Raw genomic sequence first — 20,002 nt, forward strand, 5'->3', positions numbered from 1 at the left:
AGCTAGTTATTTTCCAAATGCCAAGGGATGCAGTGGAACATAAATTTGAATGATCCTTATGCCATCCCCAAGAAAAGATCTGTAGGAAACTGCAAGCTGCTTCCTGGCATGCCTATCACATGCTCAGACAATGACTATGGGAAAGGATGTATCTGAGCCCAAAGGAATCAACCAGCTTGAGGAATCTCTTCTCAGCCAAGTCTCGAGATCTGAGAATAGCTAAACGCTTAAAATCATCCCCACAGCAGGGAGTCTAAACCGTAGTCACAATGTTTTCATTTTTAAACAACAGATAAGAATAATGTTTCCAACTGAGCAGGCAGCTGAAAGAGCGAATTGCAGGAAAAGACTGATGCGCTAGAGATTTTACACAAACTCCTTGACTCATGTTTTCCAAACACGTAAGGAAAATGATGCAGTAAACACAGAAACAAAATTAGCATTTGCATCTCTGCATTGTCTGTACTCAAACATAACAGCTCCTGTGCTACAATATATCTTTAAAACTAGGATTTCCTCAAGATCAAAATAGCTGGATCTTCTCCAGAACATCACTCAAGTGCTTCAGACCATCTCTTGTGCGCTTCATTTACCATAATTTCCACTGTGCTATAGATGTAGCATTAAACTGATAAATACGGTTTTATAACAACACAGTAGACCCAGATAATGTCATCTAAGTTGATTTGCACTTAGGTTCAAAGACCCACTATATAGAGATAATAAGTATGGTACCAGACTATCAGGCAGGAGAAGTCAGAAGAGACAGATGACATTTGTGCAATATCTCACCCCTTTCTCTCTCAGGAATGTATAAATACAAAGTTATGCAAACAGACACAGTCAGCCACTGCGACACTGACCAAAACAACACTCATTTGATTAGAGCATAGAACAGCTTAGGGGGAAAAAAAAAAAAAGAAAAAAAAAGAAAGTAATCAATTGCTTAGCTATAGCTGTGTTTGCTGTGTCTTTGTTTCCCTGAGCGCCTGACAGAGCGTGAACAAAATTGCCAGCAGCTGCATTACAGAGACAGGTTGACGGGCTGGATGACCCCATAAGTCTTGTTCACTTCTCATGTCTGGGCTCTCGACTTGCATCTAAAAAGAATTTCATATCAATGCCTTTGCAGGGAACTCGCCTTGCCATTCAGAAGGGTTTCTGCCAAACCCAGATGGAAAGAGAAATGCTTTGTCCTACCTGGCACGTCTGTAATTGTAAGTCCTGCTGGGAAAACAACACACCACACACACCTAGGTTTGAGACACCCTACAAGGGGAGGTGTGCACTAAAGAAACACACAGTCAACAACTTAAAAAAAACAAAACAAAAACAAGACACACTCCAAAACCAGAAGAACTGTTTATTCCCTTGAAATGCGAGGACCCTTTCATGAGCACAACCCCTGCCCTTCCCCAACACGCACCAGCCCAATTCTGCCTATATCCCTCTTACTCTGGTGTCATCAGGAGAGGCATGACAGCAGGAAAAGAGACCGGTTCACTGTGAGACCTGCTACTCACTCTCTTACAGTGTAACGGCCCCCCTTCCAGCCGCACATCGCTGCGGGGAGCTGGTCCCAATGGGCACCAACCACATGGACCACCTCGCCGCTTCTCGGGTGCAGGGAGAGCAGAAGGTGGTGGAGCACAACTGGCCCCTTCTGCATTACTGCAAACCTATCCACCATGTAGAGTCTTACAAATGTTTGGGGAGTTTGCATGATGAAGGACAAACCACAACGGTTGGCTTGAACATGCAACGTGACTGCTCACACCAGTTCCCTCCCAGCGCTCTCTGTGCCCCATCACGTAGAGCATGGACACTGAGGACACGGCACTGCATGCAGGACAGCAGTGGTGGTGAACACAACCTCTGCTCTTCCATTGCTCAGTATCTCCAAGCAAAGGGTTTCTCAATTTGTAATTCTCACCATATTTTCAAACAGAACAGTGACCAGCTTTCTCCTCCGTTGTTCAAATTCAAAATTAAAATGCAACCAATAGGTTTCACCAGCAACGGCACTACGAGCAGCTGAAGAAATGAGTAACAGATGTAAATACCTGCTTGCTGTGCAGTCTGTGGGATCTGTTGACTTCGCTGTGCATTGTACTGAACTGAGGCAATGGGTCTGTACTGCTGAGTTGTTGAGGTAGGGTACTGACCAGATGGATAATAATACACTGGCATCTGCAGAGAAAGAGAGAACAGCGGATAACTGCATACTCTAAAACTCAAACATTCACAAAATAAAACAAAACTGGTAGGGGAACAAGAGTTCAAGTCAAGCATGTTAGTGGTAACAGTAATCAAGAGGAGAGGTTTGCATTGTGTCTCTTCAAGAGCTGCTGCTTGCTTTCAGCTTCACTAAGAAAAGGTGTATCAGTGCCCAAATTTCTTCTCAGATACTTTAAGAAACAGAATAAAAATAATTTTAATTGAAAGAGACAAAAACATACAGGACGCATTAAAAGGTACATGCATACACCAAGGAAATCACAGTAAAATATCAAATGCTGCATAAAAATGGATGCAAACAACACCTTCCATATCAACATAATACATATAGACAGCATGTTAAACCATTAAGTGAACTCTGGAGAAAATGGTCAATTCGAAGTAAAGAATGGCCTGGAGTAAAAATATATAGAAGCGAGATACAGGGAAAGATGGAGTGTGTGTGCCCTTAACACTTGTAAGAAACGATTATTAAATTCACACTTTTGTTTAACAGCTACATCCTTCCTTACATGAACGTTTCCTTGTAAAGCTTCTCTCGTACTTGGTGTGAATACAATTACAGCTCAAAAAACAATCATAGTTGTTTTCTTGCAGGAGCTGAGGGTAGGCATTGAGTCAGCAAGTTCTGCCAGGTGGGCTTCTTTTTGCTATTATTATTGTCATTATAGAGCAACGTGTACTACATCACCTTATCACATAGCTGAACATGGAAGTTTAAGGGTGACTGGAGCTAAAGGTTTTTCCTATACATCCTGTGCCACCATTACTGAGACATTTGAGCTAAACAGTTTTCAACTGACCCTTGGCAAGTTCAAAGCACTCAAAATTTTTCATTTTCAGCTGCAGTGGATTCTGTAGGTACGTGACAGAGTTCAGCAGCGTATGGTATCAACAAACTGCAGAGGGCACAGTCTTGGGAGAACATTGCTCCTCTCTTGACTTCTGCCACATCTGTCAGCATGTCCTTATAAATCATACAATATTTTTTTTTTAATTTGTGTGTAGCATTTATCCTGCTCAGACACATGCACAGAGATACCAAATGCTTTTTGTTTTTTTCATACAAAAATAAGAATTATTTTTGCCACTTTTATTTGCATGGAGGAAATGTTCCTGGAACAGCTCATTCAACTTGACTACCCATAAAGTAAAGTATTAGCAGAGTAAAGGTAACTGCATCCTTTTGTATACTGGTAGAACATCATAAGAGAGATCAGAAATTTTTCTAGAGATTATGTCAATGAGAGAGAACAGGCATAGATACAAAAGACTAGCCAAGAAGAGGGTATGGATGGCTAATTTGGCAAGTAGAAGACTACTGAATAGGTAACTGTCATGGGAAAAGTATCAGGATCAACAGAACTGGACTCTGCGATGTTGGTGAAGTGAAACCCCCACACCAACTAACAGTCAATATCACCTGTCAATCAAGAGATTGAATACCCATTCATTCTTCAAGGTCTATTCATTTTCTCTTGAATCAATGGAAATCACATAGCTTTTTTGTTTTTTCTTCCCTCCTCCCCCAATATTATCAGCCAGATTCAAACCAATACCAGGAAGACAAGAACGTTTCAATTGGAAAAATATTGTAAGCTATCCTCCCCCCAGGCAATACCAAGTGACACCCAATGGCTACAGCCTGCCTTCAAGTCATTTGTTTTGTTAGAGACTAAAGTAGTAAAAGCAAAATACCTTTGTAAAATGGACAAAACCATGATGAATTTGTTTCTCTGCAAAGAAAAACTACAAGGTATAGGAAAGTTGACCCACACATTTCAGGTGCAAAAATCACTCTTTAAACATCATAGCAGTGTAAATAAGGGATCAGGCAAGTTTAGCATGATAAACTCATCTTGTGGAAACCTCTACAGTAGGGGACTTGAAAGACGTGAGATGACTCAGCCTAAGTAAAGTCAATGCAAATAGTTGATCCTGCCTCGGAGCAGGGGAACAGAGAAGACATCATCTCAAATAGTCTTTATTTTCTATTACCGTATTCTACAAATTAAAGAATATTAAAGCCCTGTGGAAATACTCTGACTTCTCCTGGCTGCAGCTTAATCTCACTTGAAGGATTTAAATTTATTTGATTTACCCTCAACTTCCTCATTTTCCTTGTGCAGACAAGCCCCTAGACATTTGAGAATACACAAGCACATCATGAGGACAATGTGAATTATCTCTTGTGGAAAGATTCTGTAGGTATTAACTTTAAAACATAGCCTGATGAGTATAGGTTTCGAAGTAAGGTTTATAGCTGAACATGCTTAACACAAAAACATATACATACACTGAAGCATTCAGAGTAATTTGGAAACAGGTATTTATTTTGACCGTACAGATAACACCTCAGAGTTAGTCAAAGGGTTTATCTCCCTTTCTCTCATATTCTCAGTTCATTGGAATACGTTTGTTATATACCCCATTTAGAAGCTTATCAGAGTGCAATCTATCAGCCTGAAAAATGTTAGTAGTAGGAGCACTGGGTAAAAAAAAATCATTTCATTTAGATTAATAGATGAATTTGCTAGTAATCATACATACATGACTTGCACAGAAGAGGTTTGGTTTTGGTTTTTGTTTTGTTTGTTTGTTTGGCTTCTTGTCTGGTTTTGGTTTTTTTTTTTTTCTTTTTTAAGAGATCAGACATTAAAAGAAGGGCTTGGTGTAAAATATAGACACGGATAAACTAGGTCTTTTGTGGTTGAGGGGTTTAGAAGGATCCATTTTCATTTATCTTGAGTACATCTCTGCATCAGTTAGATGAAACATGTTATTTGTCCTTCTGATATTACTTTAGTGAACAGTGGAATTAGAGGGATCAGAGATAACAAGTATCGCTTACATCATCTACTCTGACCCTCTTGAATTTTTTAGTTTCTCATTACATCAGTGTTACTAACACCTCTGCTTATGTGCTCTTCAATAAAAAACATTACATTTCTGTAGCAGCCTACTGACATGCCAAATTATACTTGAATTTCTTTCCCATGTGAATGCCCAGTCTAAGCTTGGACCTTTTGCTTGTGTAACATATTTCATTTACAGAACCAGGAAGTTTCCACTACACTAACGAGCATGCCAACACAGTTATATGGTTACCCTAATAAATAAATAAATAAATATGCCCCCCTAAGACCATAACCTAAGTAAACACTGTGTTCTTTAATCTAAAAGCATAGTTTCTTGATCTTAATCTTTGACACTGTGAAAAATCCCCCCCTTTAATAATTACCATGGAAATAGTTGACAGATGATCCTTACCCCCTTGGCTATCCTTATTTTGAAGGTGAATGCTCTCCTTGTTTGTAGGCTGACCATTCCAACGTATCTCTATTTTTTCTCTCATATACATAATTTTCTTTATTTAACTTAAACTGTAACAGAACTAGGCACATCACTTCAGAGACACTCATGAAATGGCACTAACAGGCATTACTTTTTCCTCCTCCTAATGTGCTTTTTCTCTAGATGATGGGCAGAGACTCAATACAGCATTGGCTTTCTGCTTTGTTCTGTCCATGTACAGTTTGAAACCCATTACCAGACCAGGTCTCCCTTGGACTGCTCTCTAACAGAACCCCTTAAATTCACAGGTATGTTGTTTATCTCCTCATGGTAGAAATAGGATTCCATACATCTTTCAGGTATCAGCCTGAAAGCCTTTATTTTCCTAACCTATCTCCCTAGTGACTTACAGCTTGATTCTGCCATCAGACAGGTATTCCACCTTCTCTTAACATCACTGACACCCAGTTCGGTTTGGATTAACACCTTCATTCAGATGATTAGTGACGCTGACACTGTTGCTAATGGCAGATACAGTTGCATAAATGGGTGTGAAGACAACAGAAACCACAGTGATGTATGGACACATGGAGGTACCATTTCTTCCCAATACCTAACTGACTGGGATCAGTCATTGTTCAAGATTATTTCCCCTCCCCCTACCTCCCATCCTCCATAATAATTACAATCACAGCAACAAAAAATAATGGCCCGTGTGCAACTACAGGCATGTCCTCCAATATCACCTTCTGAGATCATCAAGGAAAGACTCACTCACTTGCAGTGACTCCTCAGCCTTTTTCATAACAAATTTCCTAGAGGAGACATGCTATGAATAAAGATTTTGTCTTAGGGTAGCTATGGACTCTCTAGGAAGGGGCTTCTGCAAAGAGACAGCTAAAAATCAGAGACGACAAAAATTAATTCCGGTGAAAAATGCCTCAACATGTGTATTACTTCTCCCAGACTCTCCAAGAATTCATTCCATCTCATTTTTGGACATAATTTTTCCAGTACAGCTTCCACAAAGAGTGATTCTGAGACAAAAATAACTTTAAAGGAAGTATATGCTTTCCCATTGGCATAGTACTTGCAGTTTTCCCATTTCTTCATTTGCAGAGGCAGAGCAATGACAAGCACCAATGAGAGTGTGCTGCAAAAACCGAATGTGGACCCTTGTTGAAGTGCCTGGGCCCATAAGTGCTGTAGAAGAACCATCAGAAAGAGAAGAAAATTGACAATAGAAGAAAATGGAGAAAGTAAAGATGTATGTTTGCTGTCTGTGATACAGAGAGCAAACAGAAATTTGCTGATAAAAGTCCCTTTCAGCAAACCCAGAGTAATAGTTGGTTTCTGGTTTTGTTTTTGTTTTTTTCCCCCAATTGGCTGAACGAAGACAGATCATTATTTTCAGGTTATTAAATCATGACTCTATTGTCAAGCTGGGGAACAGCTGTGATGAAAGAAGCAGCAAAAGAAATGCAAAGAGTCCTCTCACCACCTCTTAGGCATGTCATTTCAAACTCAGTCTGCTTCTGCTTTGATATAGACTGGAAGAGAGAATCTTGGAGAGCAGCTGTAGAGCCACATCTAATTGAACTTTAATATAAAAGCTAATAATTTTAATGCAGTACCTTCGGGTTTGGAGAGCATTTCTTTCTCCTCCTTTCCCAAAGGAAATTATCATACTCACAGGACTTCCACCCAAGTTCTCCTTGCTCTGATATTTTCCAACAGCATACAGGGCCCCACAGCCAACCCGCTAGAACCTCATCAGCAATGCATTTACAGGAACTAATTAGCCATTAGAGTCAAGCCTCTTTTTTACTGGTATGAATTCAATAGCAACATTTAAGATATGAAAGTGCTTTTACATTGATTGCATTGCATTGATTAATGCATCACATAATGTTTTTGCATGCATTACCATTTTTATTGCCTGTTTTTTTTTTTAAGCCTGCCTCAGACCGCCTGCTTTGGCATCTGAGAGCAGCCTTACTATTGCATCTAAGCCCAGAAGAGTAACAGGGGATGCAGATTGACAATAGCCACTGCTGCAGTGAAGTTTTGCCACCGGCAGGACAGGAAGCCAGGGTCTAGCTGCCCTGCGCAGAAAGCTGAGCTGTTAGTGCAGAGGAACTACTACTTCCCAAGGCTTCACTCATCTTTCTATAAGAGGCATCCCCTATTTGCTGTATGCGTGCTACAGGTAGTATGCAAGCTACCTTGCCATATTCTAGGGCTGAAGGGAATGAATTAAAACTTGAAATGTCGATCAGAAGTTGCCATCTGCGCATGCGGATGCAAAGAGCTGCTGCCCCCTCTCCCTCCTGGCAGACCAAGGCCACTGCGCTTTCACGGTATAGGCACACGGGCAGCAGGGACTGACCCCTCCTTGCACCCTCTTCCACACAGGTATCTGGACAAGACAAGGATTTTTTTGAATAGCGACAAGCTGGACATGAATGGTGCATGTGGTGCAGTGGATGCAGAGGAAGCTGACGGCACTGTATTTCTCACCTTTCTACACCCTCCGAGGACAAACCATTCCCCAGTGAAATAACTGAAGTTGCTGCAAACCCAAAAGATATTTTTCTGCCCTCAGTAACCTTCCACTGTGTTAGAACGTAGGAGGAAAGTGCCTGTACATACCGTATTTTGGGTAGGGACAGAGACACAGTGGCCATTAGACACACCAGTATGGTTCTGGTCCTACAGCAGCCTCTGTATGAAAAGGCACCTCCTCATCACTTGTCCTCTGAAGAAGTTCATCTGCCTCTCCAGTAGCACCAGAGTAAGTATTAATGAGGGAAAACAGCTTCACAGAGTAACACTATGCCAGACTGAGTGAAAACTCTGCACCCTGCTGCATACACAAGGGTGAAAGCTTGCATATGCTCCCCCCCCCAGGTGATGAAGGCTCAGCCACACACAGGCAAGAGCTGCGGGCAAACCCACAGAACCAGCCTCTGCAAAGTCAACCAAGGGGGGTCTAAGCAGAGACCCCAGGGCGGGCTGCAAACCTGGTCTCACCCGAAGAGGGAGAGGAGGCGGCACGGGGTCCCTCGCCACGGCAGGCAGCACGATGCTGCAGCCCCCTTAGCTCCCGCAGCAAACCTCAGCCAGCAGGGCTGGGAAACGCATCGCTTCGCCTGCTGCGGTGACAGCTTGTAAAATGGAGCTGCTCGCATTTATCTGGTTCACTAGAAGTGTTGTGAGGTTTGATTAAATGATGCTTGAAACCACTGAGGGCACCGGATGGTTGTACATGAGGAGAGAAGCCTGGACGGTCTCTACTTACTTAGGAGACACAGTCTAGAGGAGGAGACGAGGATTCATCAGGGGATTCTGCTCTTCAGGTCATTTTTTCTTCCCAAAAGTTTTTAGTAACTATGGATGTCACAGTCTTCTATGGGATGTGAGCATCCAGTAGTCTTCAGATTTCTTTTATTGTTAATTAGTGATCTAATTAACTAGATCTCTAGCCCACTTAAAACATTATAACAGTATAAATTCTTCATTACTGTGGCAATACAGAATCCCATTAACAAACACAACTGGAGATTTTCAGTAAGAAGTGGCAAACAAAAATCCAGGAGGGTTTACACTACTTTTACATTAAGAGAAATTAAGTTTTTTACTTAATTTTTTTTATATATTTTCTTCCAAAGGATAAAATGAAAACAGGAGAAATAGTATTAATACCATTTTAAAGTAGAGTTTAAATGAAGTTATCTATAATTGGATAAAGAAATCTGGCTTTTTAAAGTGTATGCCTTGAAAATGGGCCAGAAAGTCATCTGTGCATTTTACTTCTTGACAGTAATCACTTTCAATATTCTGTAAAGGTACCCAGGAGACAAGTAGAGATGTTTGGTAGTGAACAGTAAAACATAATCAGTCTTCAGGAAGACAGTTAAAATTACTGATCTGTGACATCTCACATGTTCAAGTCAATTAAATATGATTAACGACTACCTGGGCTGATGTGCATATTGCTCTTTTGGTATACATACAGGGAAAAAGGACTACGGATATTTACTCACCCTCCTCCTTCATATTCATGTGCAGATGTGTCCTGGACTACGAACGTATGTTCAGAAAATGGTTTGAGGATAGGGAAGGAATCACTGAAACCCAGGAAACGATAGAGGCTTTGCACGTTTCCTGCTGCCTAAAGATCTGCTCAGCTTTTACCAGGGGAAAAAAAATAAATTATCTAGAATCTGGATAATTTTTTAATATTCTCTTCCTGATGTTATAACGAGCACCATGCCAAACTGGCAGGAAAGGTTTTGCCTACCTGAGCAGGTGGCGGTGGTTGTTGCACAAAGCCCTGGGGCGGCGGCTGCAGCACTTGCTGGGATACTGGTGGACCCGAACCTGTAAAGCCTCCTGGGGGAAGCTGCTGACTTGGGGAAGCCATAATGTAACCCGTCTGCTGGGCAGGCTGCTGCAAGATAGGCGACGGGTAGACAGGACCAGAAGGCGATTCGGGGTTGTCTCCTGATGATTGACGACTTAAGCTCATCTGGTTAAACTGTGTTGTCATGTCATCTCGCTGCAGGGCAAAAGGCAGTAGAAAATGATGTAGACATGATGTCCACAGTAGACACGCAAATTAGCAAAACAAAATAGGTTCAAACAGAGCATGAGGGGGAAAGGAATCACTCAGCTCAAATACATGCCAAACTTTGCATGGGTATCTACAAAAACAGAGGCAATTAAAATGAAAATCACTATAAATGCTTTGACAAAGACTTCCCCGCTGCAAGGTGAATGGCATCGCTTGGCACAAAAGCCAATTATTTTGGCTTTTACCCTGCCCCCCCCCCCCTTTAATTCCAAAATGACAAGTGAACTTTACAGTGTTCAAAAGAAGACATTTTAAATATAAAGGGCAGGAAGATAACATTATGAATACCTCTTCCCCCAAACACAGAATTCCTCAGCCAAATACATGCTGGTAATTTCACCTGTGTTTCAAAATGATCCCAAGAGGAATTCAGCAGGATTCAGGTGCAGACCTTTTCCTTTTTGGACTGTTTTGAAAATCCAAGGTTGTAAACATAGAGAAGGTAAAAAAACCCTAAGCCTTCAGTTACTATTTCAAGGCTTTTTATTCAGTGTTGGAAAGAAACAAGTACCTTATTGGGGGGGGGGGGGGGGGGGAGTGGGGGGAGGAGGCGTGTGTGTGTCAGAATCTGTGGTAGGATGAATGTACCAAATAAAGTCAATGGAGCTAAGTCTCATTACATGCTGGTAGTGAGACAAGGATTCTATACAGTATCGGTTCAGTCTTACAAAAAGATCCATACTAATCAACACTCAAGTTTATTCTGTGAAGGTCGAAGATTTACAAATGTGGTTCTATGCATCTTCATTTGTGCCCCTATCATAAGACTTTTAAATACTCGACATTAAAACGTACTCTAAACAGTAATAAATCCAGCATAAAACTCCATCATGTGCTAATATGCAGATTACGGTCCCTTCCTTATACTCCCTTACCGATGGGGAATAAGCACTGTAAAAATGCTTTTCACTTAGAACATCCATGCTATTTTTTAAAAGAAGTCTCTTCGATTTTGTTCGCATCCCTGTGGTGTTCATTCTCCAAAACCATCCTGCACAATGTATTTATTGGCAGGAAACTTCAAAATTAAAAAAAAATAAATTAAAAAGTTTTTTTGTGTAAAGCACTGCCAGAGACTGCACAGAGACTCACCCTCCCACTCTTGAGAGCAAATACCATGGGCCAACATTTTAAACATTCCTGGCAGATCTTCAGGTGGTGTAAGAAAGTCATGCTATTAACTTTACCATCATCCTACACCCATATTCAGGCACATTAATTAGTTAACACATTAATTAACTAATCTGTCTGAAGTTGTGCCTTTAGAAACCTAGGATATTTGTTACCTGGATGGCAAATGACTGCAAACAGATTCTACAAGAAACTTCACTGAGCCCAGAATGTCTCTGGATTTGCACAATAGAGACCAAGAGCTTCAAAACCCTGTAATTTATACATTGTGTGTGTAACGTAATGTACATTGAAGACATTAATTCAGGTGAAGTTTTACTATTAAATTAGCCACTAAAAATATCAGCCTTCCTATGATTATCACTAGAACAACCTGAGATGCCTGCAAGACACTTTTCAAGAGAATTAGCACTGAGATATGCAACTTCTGTTCAGCACGGAACATTTTTTATTGTCCTTTAAATGATACCGCTCATCTACCAGACATTAATAACATTATTTGAGCTGCAAGGATCTGTTCAGCTTTGTTTCCATCTCTTACTACAACTACATGACATCTCTACCTTGGGGGAAAAAAAAAAAAAAAAAAATCAGTCATAAACAAGATTACCAGAGCAAGGGAGAAAAATAACAGAAAAAAAATCTTGTAGTGCCTCTTAAAAAGTCAGCTTCATTTTACAACAGTATAATCATAGCCCTGTAAGCACCAAGCCAGATTCAGACTCCAGAAGAGCACTCTATTTATTTTTATTATACATGTCCATTGATGCTTTGTCATGATGCATAGCATACCACACCTTCTGCAGCTGGTTCACCGCTACTGTTTTTGAAGTGCTCTGGTATCATCAGGGAATAAATCCAGGCAGTGGATTTAGCATAATGATAAAATAATATAAAATAAAAATTAATTATTTCTAGAGGTGTCTTCTCCAGTTTTTGTGGACATAAAAGGGGGATAACCCAAATCTCAGATGTCCAAGTTAGCAATTTAAGCTCCCTTGACATAAAGCAGGGAGACACAAAGCTCCTATCACAGGCACAACAAAACATTTTTCCGGAAGCTCTGCTAATGAGGTAGAGAGCCCTGCTCCTAATATCATCCTCCAGGTTAGATAACCACAATCAGTGCAAGTGCTCTTACAAAATGCTTGTCAGTACCAAAAGTGTTAAGGCAAAGGGGGATTTAGATGGGGCTCTCACATGGGACACCACTTGCAGTGCTCCCCAGACACTCTTGGCCATACTCATTCTCACACACCCAACTTCGGGGGGGGGAGGAAAAAAAAAAATCTTTAGTACCACAGAAAACTGCTGCGTTGGAGAGACTGGCAGGAGATGCTGGGGAGGATAAGAAACTGCTGGATATTGGACTGACTGAGAAGACGGCTGCATTGCCTGAACAGGCTGCAAAATAAACACAGTGAAAGACAATAAATACAACCTACTTAGATAACAACAACAGCGAATTCTGTTACTGAGAACAAAGATCACAAATACAGCTCTGAAAATGCAGGTGACTCATCGCCAGCCCAAATACAAGAGGTCAGGTACTGTGATTTTAGTCTTCATTTTAGCCTTATACCAAACAATTCTGTATTACAGATTTTTCTGCCTATTTTCATATATTTGATGGCTGTTAGATTAAATAAAGCCACAGCTACGCCTTCTTATTACTGATATGAGGCACAGCCAAATTGTGATTCTACATTTAATTTACAGAAATAAAATGGAAGAGCAGCACAATGTAAGTGTATATTTGAATTTTGCTGATAATGACTGATTTAACTCCAAGTGTGTCATAGGCAAAGGAATAATGATTTTAAAGCTGCTTTGGCAGAACACAATAGCTAAAAGAAAATTGACAAAGAACAGGCTGCAAATTAACAAGAGAGACAGGCCTGTCAGCTTGGAGCAGATGCTTATCTAAGTGAAAGAACAACTTTCTACAGCACTATTACCTTAGAATAGCTTTACTATTCCTTTCGTTTTAATCTCTCATTTAACCTGAATCTTACACAGGTTTGGTACTACCTCCGTCTTCTAAATCTGCTAAGACCGAATCAAGAAATAAGAGCCACAAACACATAAGTCCCAGTAAAATCAAAGCAACTTCACTGAATTTAAACATTGTATTTCTGGGTAACCTGGGATGAAACTGTGGCAAATTATAAAGCCACACAAGAGCCACAGCAGATCTTGGCTGCTCTGCGAGTAAACAGCATGTAGGATTCTTGCTTGAGTAGTTTCCTCTGCCTGCTCTGCTCTGGGAGAGCAGGCACACAATCCACAAAATTAAGTTTGAACCAGACCCAAACCCTGCTGCCCATGCTCAGCCACGTCTGGCTGCATGCCACAGCCAGCCCAGGGGCCAGAGAGTCAACATACTGTGGCACTGTGCCCAAACTACGCTGCTCTTCCCCTCTCCTGCTATGGCTCCAGAGCTTCTAGCTCAGAGCAGGATCATGGCCGTAACACGAGGCACAGGCAGAAGACCCACGGTCTGGGGCAGGGGTGCTCGGACAGCGGGCTACCCGCAGCTTGGGCCTGATATAACCAGACATGGAAGAGTTTGTAGAGCCCTGCGTTGTGCTTGATTCTTTGACTCAACCCCACTGCTGCCAAAAGGGACAGGGAAAGGTCCCCAGCTCTTTCAAAATAATTACAAACTGCACTAGTTTGAGAATGAATGCTTCAGCTTTCACTTACAGGTGGTTTTTGCAAAATAGATTTGTGTAGACATACACTAACTTGCTTAACACTCCTTTTCAAAATGAAGCCATCCTTTTAGATGGAATTGAGAAAGGAATCTCCCCTCTCCATCTGTTTCATCCACATTGGAAATACAGATCATGGGCCCCATTTGTTTCAAAAGAAAAAAAGAACATCCTGATATTTTGTCTAGTTGCATCCTTCCCTCCTACCCTTTAGGTTATCCTTCATATCCCCAAGAGCTTCTTCTATTTTTCCAGTGGCCACCGCACCTACCTGTGTGACAAGGTGACTTGCCATTTGCTGCTGTGGCTGTTGAACCTGCTGAGGCTGCTGGGATGAAGGCTGCTGCTGAGACTGTCCCACCATCTGGCTCCTCATCGTCTGCTGGCCACTGGGAGGATTGTATATTGCCGGTGTCCCATCAGGATTTACAAACGGTTGACCTGAAACAAAATACCCTGCCTTTGGTGAACGCTTAAGAACGTACTGTTTTCTGTATGAAATCATACAACCTTGCTTTAACTGATCACTCTTTAGCTGACCGGCTACAACAGTAAAATGCTCGTCACTCTCAATGCCTCATTACAGTATCAGCCATCTTTTTTTTTTTTTTTTTGCAGGCAAGGCAGACAGCAGGTACTTGGTTTGGCAGTATGACTTTCCAAGGAATGGGTGGAAGGTTACCATGGCTATGAGATGACTCAGGTGCTATGGTTACTTGAAGTCATTCAATGATGAATCAATTAGTACTAAAATTGAACTCTGGAGCAAACACTAGAGGTAGAGGATATTCATGTACGTTTTATTGCTATGCAATAGCAGTGAAATGTACACAACTACTCCTGACACAGTGTAGTTCGTATGGAAAGGAAAAAACCAAACCCACCCTTGTTACTAATTTATTTACACGTTCTAACAACATAGTGCTGTACTTTTGAGAGCTGTGCCCTCAAAAGTTATTATATATATAAAAAAAGCAAACTCTTTACCAATACTTCTCAAAAAGTGGTACAAAAATACAGTATAAAAACACAGCCTCCAGTATAAGACTCGCAATTACAGCAGCAGTAATTAGAGGAGGTAGCACTGGAAGTTATCAAGGAAGAAATACTTAAGATGTCTTTGAAAATCTCTTATATACAGGACAAATTCTGTCCAAAGTTGTTGCTGAATCTCTTTTTGCTTCAGATATTTTAGCTGGGGGAAGTAACCTTGCAAAAGCAATGTTTGTTTGTTTGTTTGGGTTTTTGTTTGTTGTTGGGTTTTTTTGTTTTTTTGGGTATTTTTTAAAGTTTACCCAAGTCATTGTCTTACAAACAAAAAAGAAATGGTATTTCTGTGAAAGGAAAATGTTTTCCATGACCTCAGTTCTCTTTTCACTTCCATCATAAATTCATAAAGCAAAGGAATTACAGATGTTTCCATGCAAAAAAAAGAATTTTAGCAATGAAGTGATAACGTTTAAAGTAGGTAACTAAAGTATGAATATCTGAGATAAAAAGGGACATCTGGAGGAATTTGGTGACTGAGAGCAATAGTGAAATAATGAACTTCTGATTTGTATACCACAAGCGTCTCTACCTGTTCTATCTACTCCTCAGCCTTTCAGTTCCTCCCTCTTATTAATCATGGTCAGAAATGCACGAGGAGCACCAGATAAAGAAACCTTGCCTTCTCTCTCTAAAGCATGAAGACTTTCTGGATGAAGTTGCCACATTTTACTGGGCATGTCTCACGCTCACGCTCTCAGTGAGAAAGGTCATGACTAGAGTGAGTGGAAGAGCAGCACGGGGCAGTTCTGTCCACTAGCTGATTTCCTGCTTCTTGCTGTGAACACACTCGGTGACAATGGCGTGGACTCCCTAGATTTGGGAGCCTCAGGCTCCAGAAGTACTTTAGGAGACTGGGGCAATCAGACTGGGTGAGCGGGACAAGGGGTCCTGAAGCCTGCGCCAGATGCTCAAGGGAGGCTGTAAAGAGCATTTCCCATGGCTCAGCGAAGGATGACAGAACTGAAAAAGAAAAGGTCCAGCAATGCTTTTTAAGATGAAAAAAAAAAGACCTTTCATGAAGAAATCTTGAAATAAGAAATGAAAAGGAGAGATCAGATGGTAACAGGGAAGACATTTGCAAGTTATGAGCTGTGGCCCTGATACAGAAGGGCAAAAATTGCGACATCATTTAAAGGAGTAAGAATGAAACGTAAATGCTCTTAAATTTTCAAAGGGGTTAAGTCAGAGAACTTGTCAAGAGGAATCCTTTAAAGGGTAAAACAGATTGGTGAAGCAGGTGAAATGGAGAGTAAAACAGCATAGCCACATAAATGGTCTTTTCCCAAAGCAAGCAGGAAGCTTCTGTATCTTGGGAAGGAGAAGAAACAAAGGAAACTGCAGATATGGAAAAGAAAGTGTGGAGTGTCAACACCTGAGAAGGAGCTGAGAGGTATAATCAGAGCAGGGAGATACTGACAGCATCTGTGGATGTCATTAGAGGCTTGCACAGTCAGTGACTATGTAGTGTGAAAGGAAGCAAAGATCTTTAAAGGACACGGTTTTATGATCAAAAGAGAGAAAAAGATTGGAAGTAGCCACTCTGCAAGAGGAGAAGAGCGAGCTAAAGAATGGTGTTACATAGGGAGAGAAAATCTATTCATTAGGGGAAACAAAGCTCCTTTTTCCTTTTCTTTAAACTGTCTTCTCTTCATCTATGTTTCTGACAGCATCCATCACTTTGATAGCCGATCACAGCATCCAGCAATCTAAGTCTCCTTCCTACAGAGCTTCTTTTGTAACATTACCCTAATAAGATGCAAAGATTCTGAGCCCAAAGAGTGGCAAATTTGCAGCATGTATTTTGCTGCACGTTAAAAACACAGTAGAAGCTACAGTATAGCCTGACTTCCAGCACAGGTAGCAGCGTGAAACTATACATCCGAGACAAGAATTTCAGTCTTTAGAAGAATCTGCTCCCTCCATTTTCTTTACTATGTATGTATTTACAAGGGAGCTACAGAAACAAAACATGCGGTTTGAAAGAAACACAAAATTATATGTACACAAAAACACTTGCTCCCTGAATATTAAACATACTAACACACATGGAGCTCTCGATTATGCCTCTGCAGACAATAAGGCACACTAGGAGGGAAGACCAGGTACTCTGGTCTATTGAAAGGCATTATACCTACGGCAGAGAAAGACTCCCTAGGTACCAGGGGAAAAGATGAGCTAGCTGCTGCAAATCGCTAAATTGACTAAACAGATGTAGGAGATGTTCCTCTTAAACAGCTCTTCTGGCTTGCAAGTGTGGTGAGCTGCAGCCTCTGTCCCTGCCGTGGCCAGGAACAAGCACAACCTCTCAGCTGTTGGTGGGCTCAAAGCAGCAGCGATTCCTTTCATCTGTTTCTCTCAGTTCTATCACCTGAATTATGGATGGACTTCTGCCTAGGCCTGTGGAGTTTTGTATGGGAGTGGACCACGTAGCACACAAAATGCCGCCTTCTGTATTGACCAAGAAATTCCAGTGTTACAGACAGAACCGTCAACTACCAGAACAACAGAAATGAGTTAATTAATAATGATGGGGTTTGTCTCATGCCCACCTCCCATTCTGTCCTCTCCCCGAGTCATTTTAAGAAATGACTAAAACCCCCATTTATGCTGACAGTATTAGGCTCTCATGTCAATACTGTAATAGTTTGAGAAAAAAAGTACACATAAGTAGTAAAGGCTTTAGTAACTTGCACAAACATGTACTTTTCTAAGTCATTTCTCTGAAAGAACTTATCACATTTGAATCTAAACAAACAGGAACTCCTCCCTGATTTTATACACGCTGATATACATTGATCAGCCCCAGATACTACTATCTCTAAATGTCTGTGGAAAGTTTGGTTTAATAGTTTGTCAAGGCTGTGTTTTTCTTAAACGCTGCAACTTTCAGTTTTTCTTGACTGCATTCTGACTAAAAAAGTATTTTTAGTCAGCAGACTCACAAATAAGCTTTACACATTTGCACTAAAATACTGGAACACAGGGGTGTAATATACATAAAATACTGGTTATAAATAAAAATCCCCAAATAAAGAGCTCCTGAATGCTCTATTAAGGACTTCGGAAAAAATATTTTGGAGTTCAGCTCTCAGCTCCCAGTATAATGGAAAACACATTGCACTATAGGCTTTGTTATCTTAAACCCAGCATAACGCAGCTAAGGTTGACGACACAGCTAGTCATGGTCGCTGAAATAGTCCAAGTCACTGAAGAAGCATCACAGTCTCAACCTCCCTGAACCTTTTTAATGCTATCAGTACAATACTGTGGGGAGTACTAGTGTAACATTTTCTGGACTTCATCTGGACCAAGAAGGTAACAAATTGCCTTAAACTTTCAGCAACCACTCAAGTTCAAGCTGAGTGGTTTCTGAAGTGTCCACCGTGCTTGGGTGACCGCGAATGCCTCGTTCAAGTGCCACAGTGCTGCTAACTACCAGGGCCACGATGCAGAATTGAAGAGATTATGACTTTCTCTTATCACAGAACTTCCAATTTAAATACAATCGCTAATCACATAAGGAAATTAGCTCTGAAGTGCTAATTCAAATGCAGCCTCTAAGCATTCTGAAATTCCTCTGCTGTTAAGCACAATCCCTAAAACTTTGAGCATTGTATTTCAGTTGCACCGTATCTCAGCACGCTTGATACGGAAGAGCATCTGTCCTCACTGAAGCTAAAGGGATCTCAGAGGATTCACAGCCAGGGAGCGCCAGGACTTTACAAGACGAATATCCCGTTTGGGACCACATCAGTGTCTTTTGCATCACTTCCCACCGACTATGCCACAACAGCCTCAGAAAGCCAATCCAGCTTTGCCTGCAGATTTGAAAAAACAACCTGCCAAATGTCATTTCTACGTATATTTGCTGCTTGCTTCCTCATAAAGTGCCTCAAGGAAAATATCTCTAGAAACATGAAATTTGCCAGTTCCCCAGATGGCATTGGAAACACTGAAGGGCAGCACCAGGCAGGAGAGCATCGTACTGACCTGTGTGCGGGTTGAGAAGGATACTGCCAGGCGGTATCCCTGCAGCTTCAAGTGGAAGAATGATATAGCTGGTGTTGCTGGGGGCCACCTGGCCACTCATCCCGTTCTCAGGGTAGGACACGTTGCCTGAAGAGCTGGCCGTCACCCCGGGGACAAGAGATGCACTTTGGAGAGGCTGATGTATTCGTGACAGGGATCCTGAGGAGCCAGCGCTGCTGGAAGACTCTGAGCCTAACAGAGAGACACAACCGCAGAGGGGGGGTTACCAGGGACCCCAGTCCCCACCAGACGTGGTGGGTATGTGAGGACAGCCTTCACAGACTGCCAAGGCGAGCACTAGTCCATGCCCAGCTAGTAGGAGTGGGGTTTCCACTCCCTGCTGAGCTCAGTATCCAGTGGTATTTCTACAATTCAAAAGACCACTTTCCTCTTGCAACACCTGCTTCCCTCCTTCCAGTAAATAGCTTTATCAAACAGAACACAAAATGCTCAGCATATGTTTATAATGCCAAAGTATCGGTTCATAAGGTATAAAAACTAAACATGGGGTTTGTAAATAAAAAAGGGGAAAAAACCACCCCACCAAACATTTTCTGTAAGAAAAAAAACCAAACCAGCAACTGAGTTGTCAGTCAAGTAACAAGGTAGCTGTGCCATGTGTATTAACTTAAAGCTACCTAAGACTTTTGCCACTTTGATTTTTTCAGCACCTAGCTTATTAAAATTGATCAATCAAGATAAATCAAATGTGCTAAAACACATTTGTGCCTGGAAGGATAGGGAGACACATGATTTTAAAAACCAAATACAATTTCCAAACTTCAGAGATTTTACTTGATTAGATTGCAATTTGCTTCACGTAAAAATGACAAGAATCTCTGAGAGTGTAAGGCTCAGATGAACAGCTTCCTTAAAGCAGGATGTTAAGGCAAATACAAGGGAGGTGTGA

General features: G+C 41.3%; 1 protein-coding gene across 16 annotated transcripts in view; it reads right to left on the reverse strand.

The window, feature by feature from the left end:
* The window catches only part of ARPP21 (cAMP regulated phosphoprotein 21), a 144,607-nt gene that overhangs the window by 37,355 nt on the left and 87,250 nt on the right, over window positions 1-20,002 (reverse strand). For 15 of the 16 annotated variants that reach the window (XM_072853703.1, XM_072853698.1, XM_072853707.1 and 12 more), the window contains 5 exons: window positions 19,054-19,284; window positions 14,285-14,454; window positions 12,599-12,703; window positions 9,836-10,093; window positions 2,064-2,190 (listed from right to left, as the gene is read on the reverse strand). In XM_072853703.1, coding sequence (XP_072709804.1) covers window positions 2,064-2,190; window positions 9,836-10,093; window positions 12,599-12,703; window positions 14,285-14,454; window positions 19,054-19,284 — 891 coding nt within the window. The remainder of the gene's footprint in view (window positions 1-2,063; window positions 2,191-9,835; window positions 10,094-12,598; window positions 12,704-14,284; window positions 14,455-19,053; window positions 19,285-20,002) is intronic. The other variant, XM_072853713.1, reaches the window with a different exon arrangement.

Source organism: Ciconia boyciana, chromosome 2 (assembly GCF_034638445.1).
Source record: "Ciconia boyciana chromosome 2, ASM3463844v1, whole genome shotgun sequence".
Classification (NCBI taxonomy): Eukaryota; Metazoa; Chordata; class Aves; order Ciconiiformes; family Ciconiidae; genus Ciconia; species Ciconia boyciana.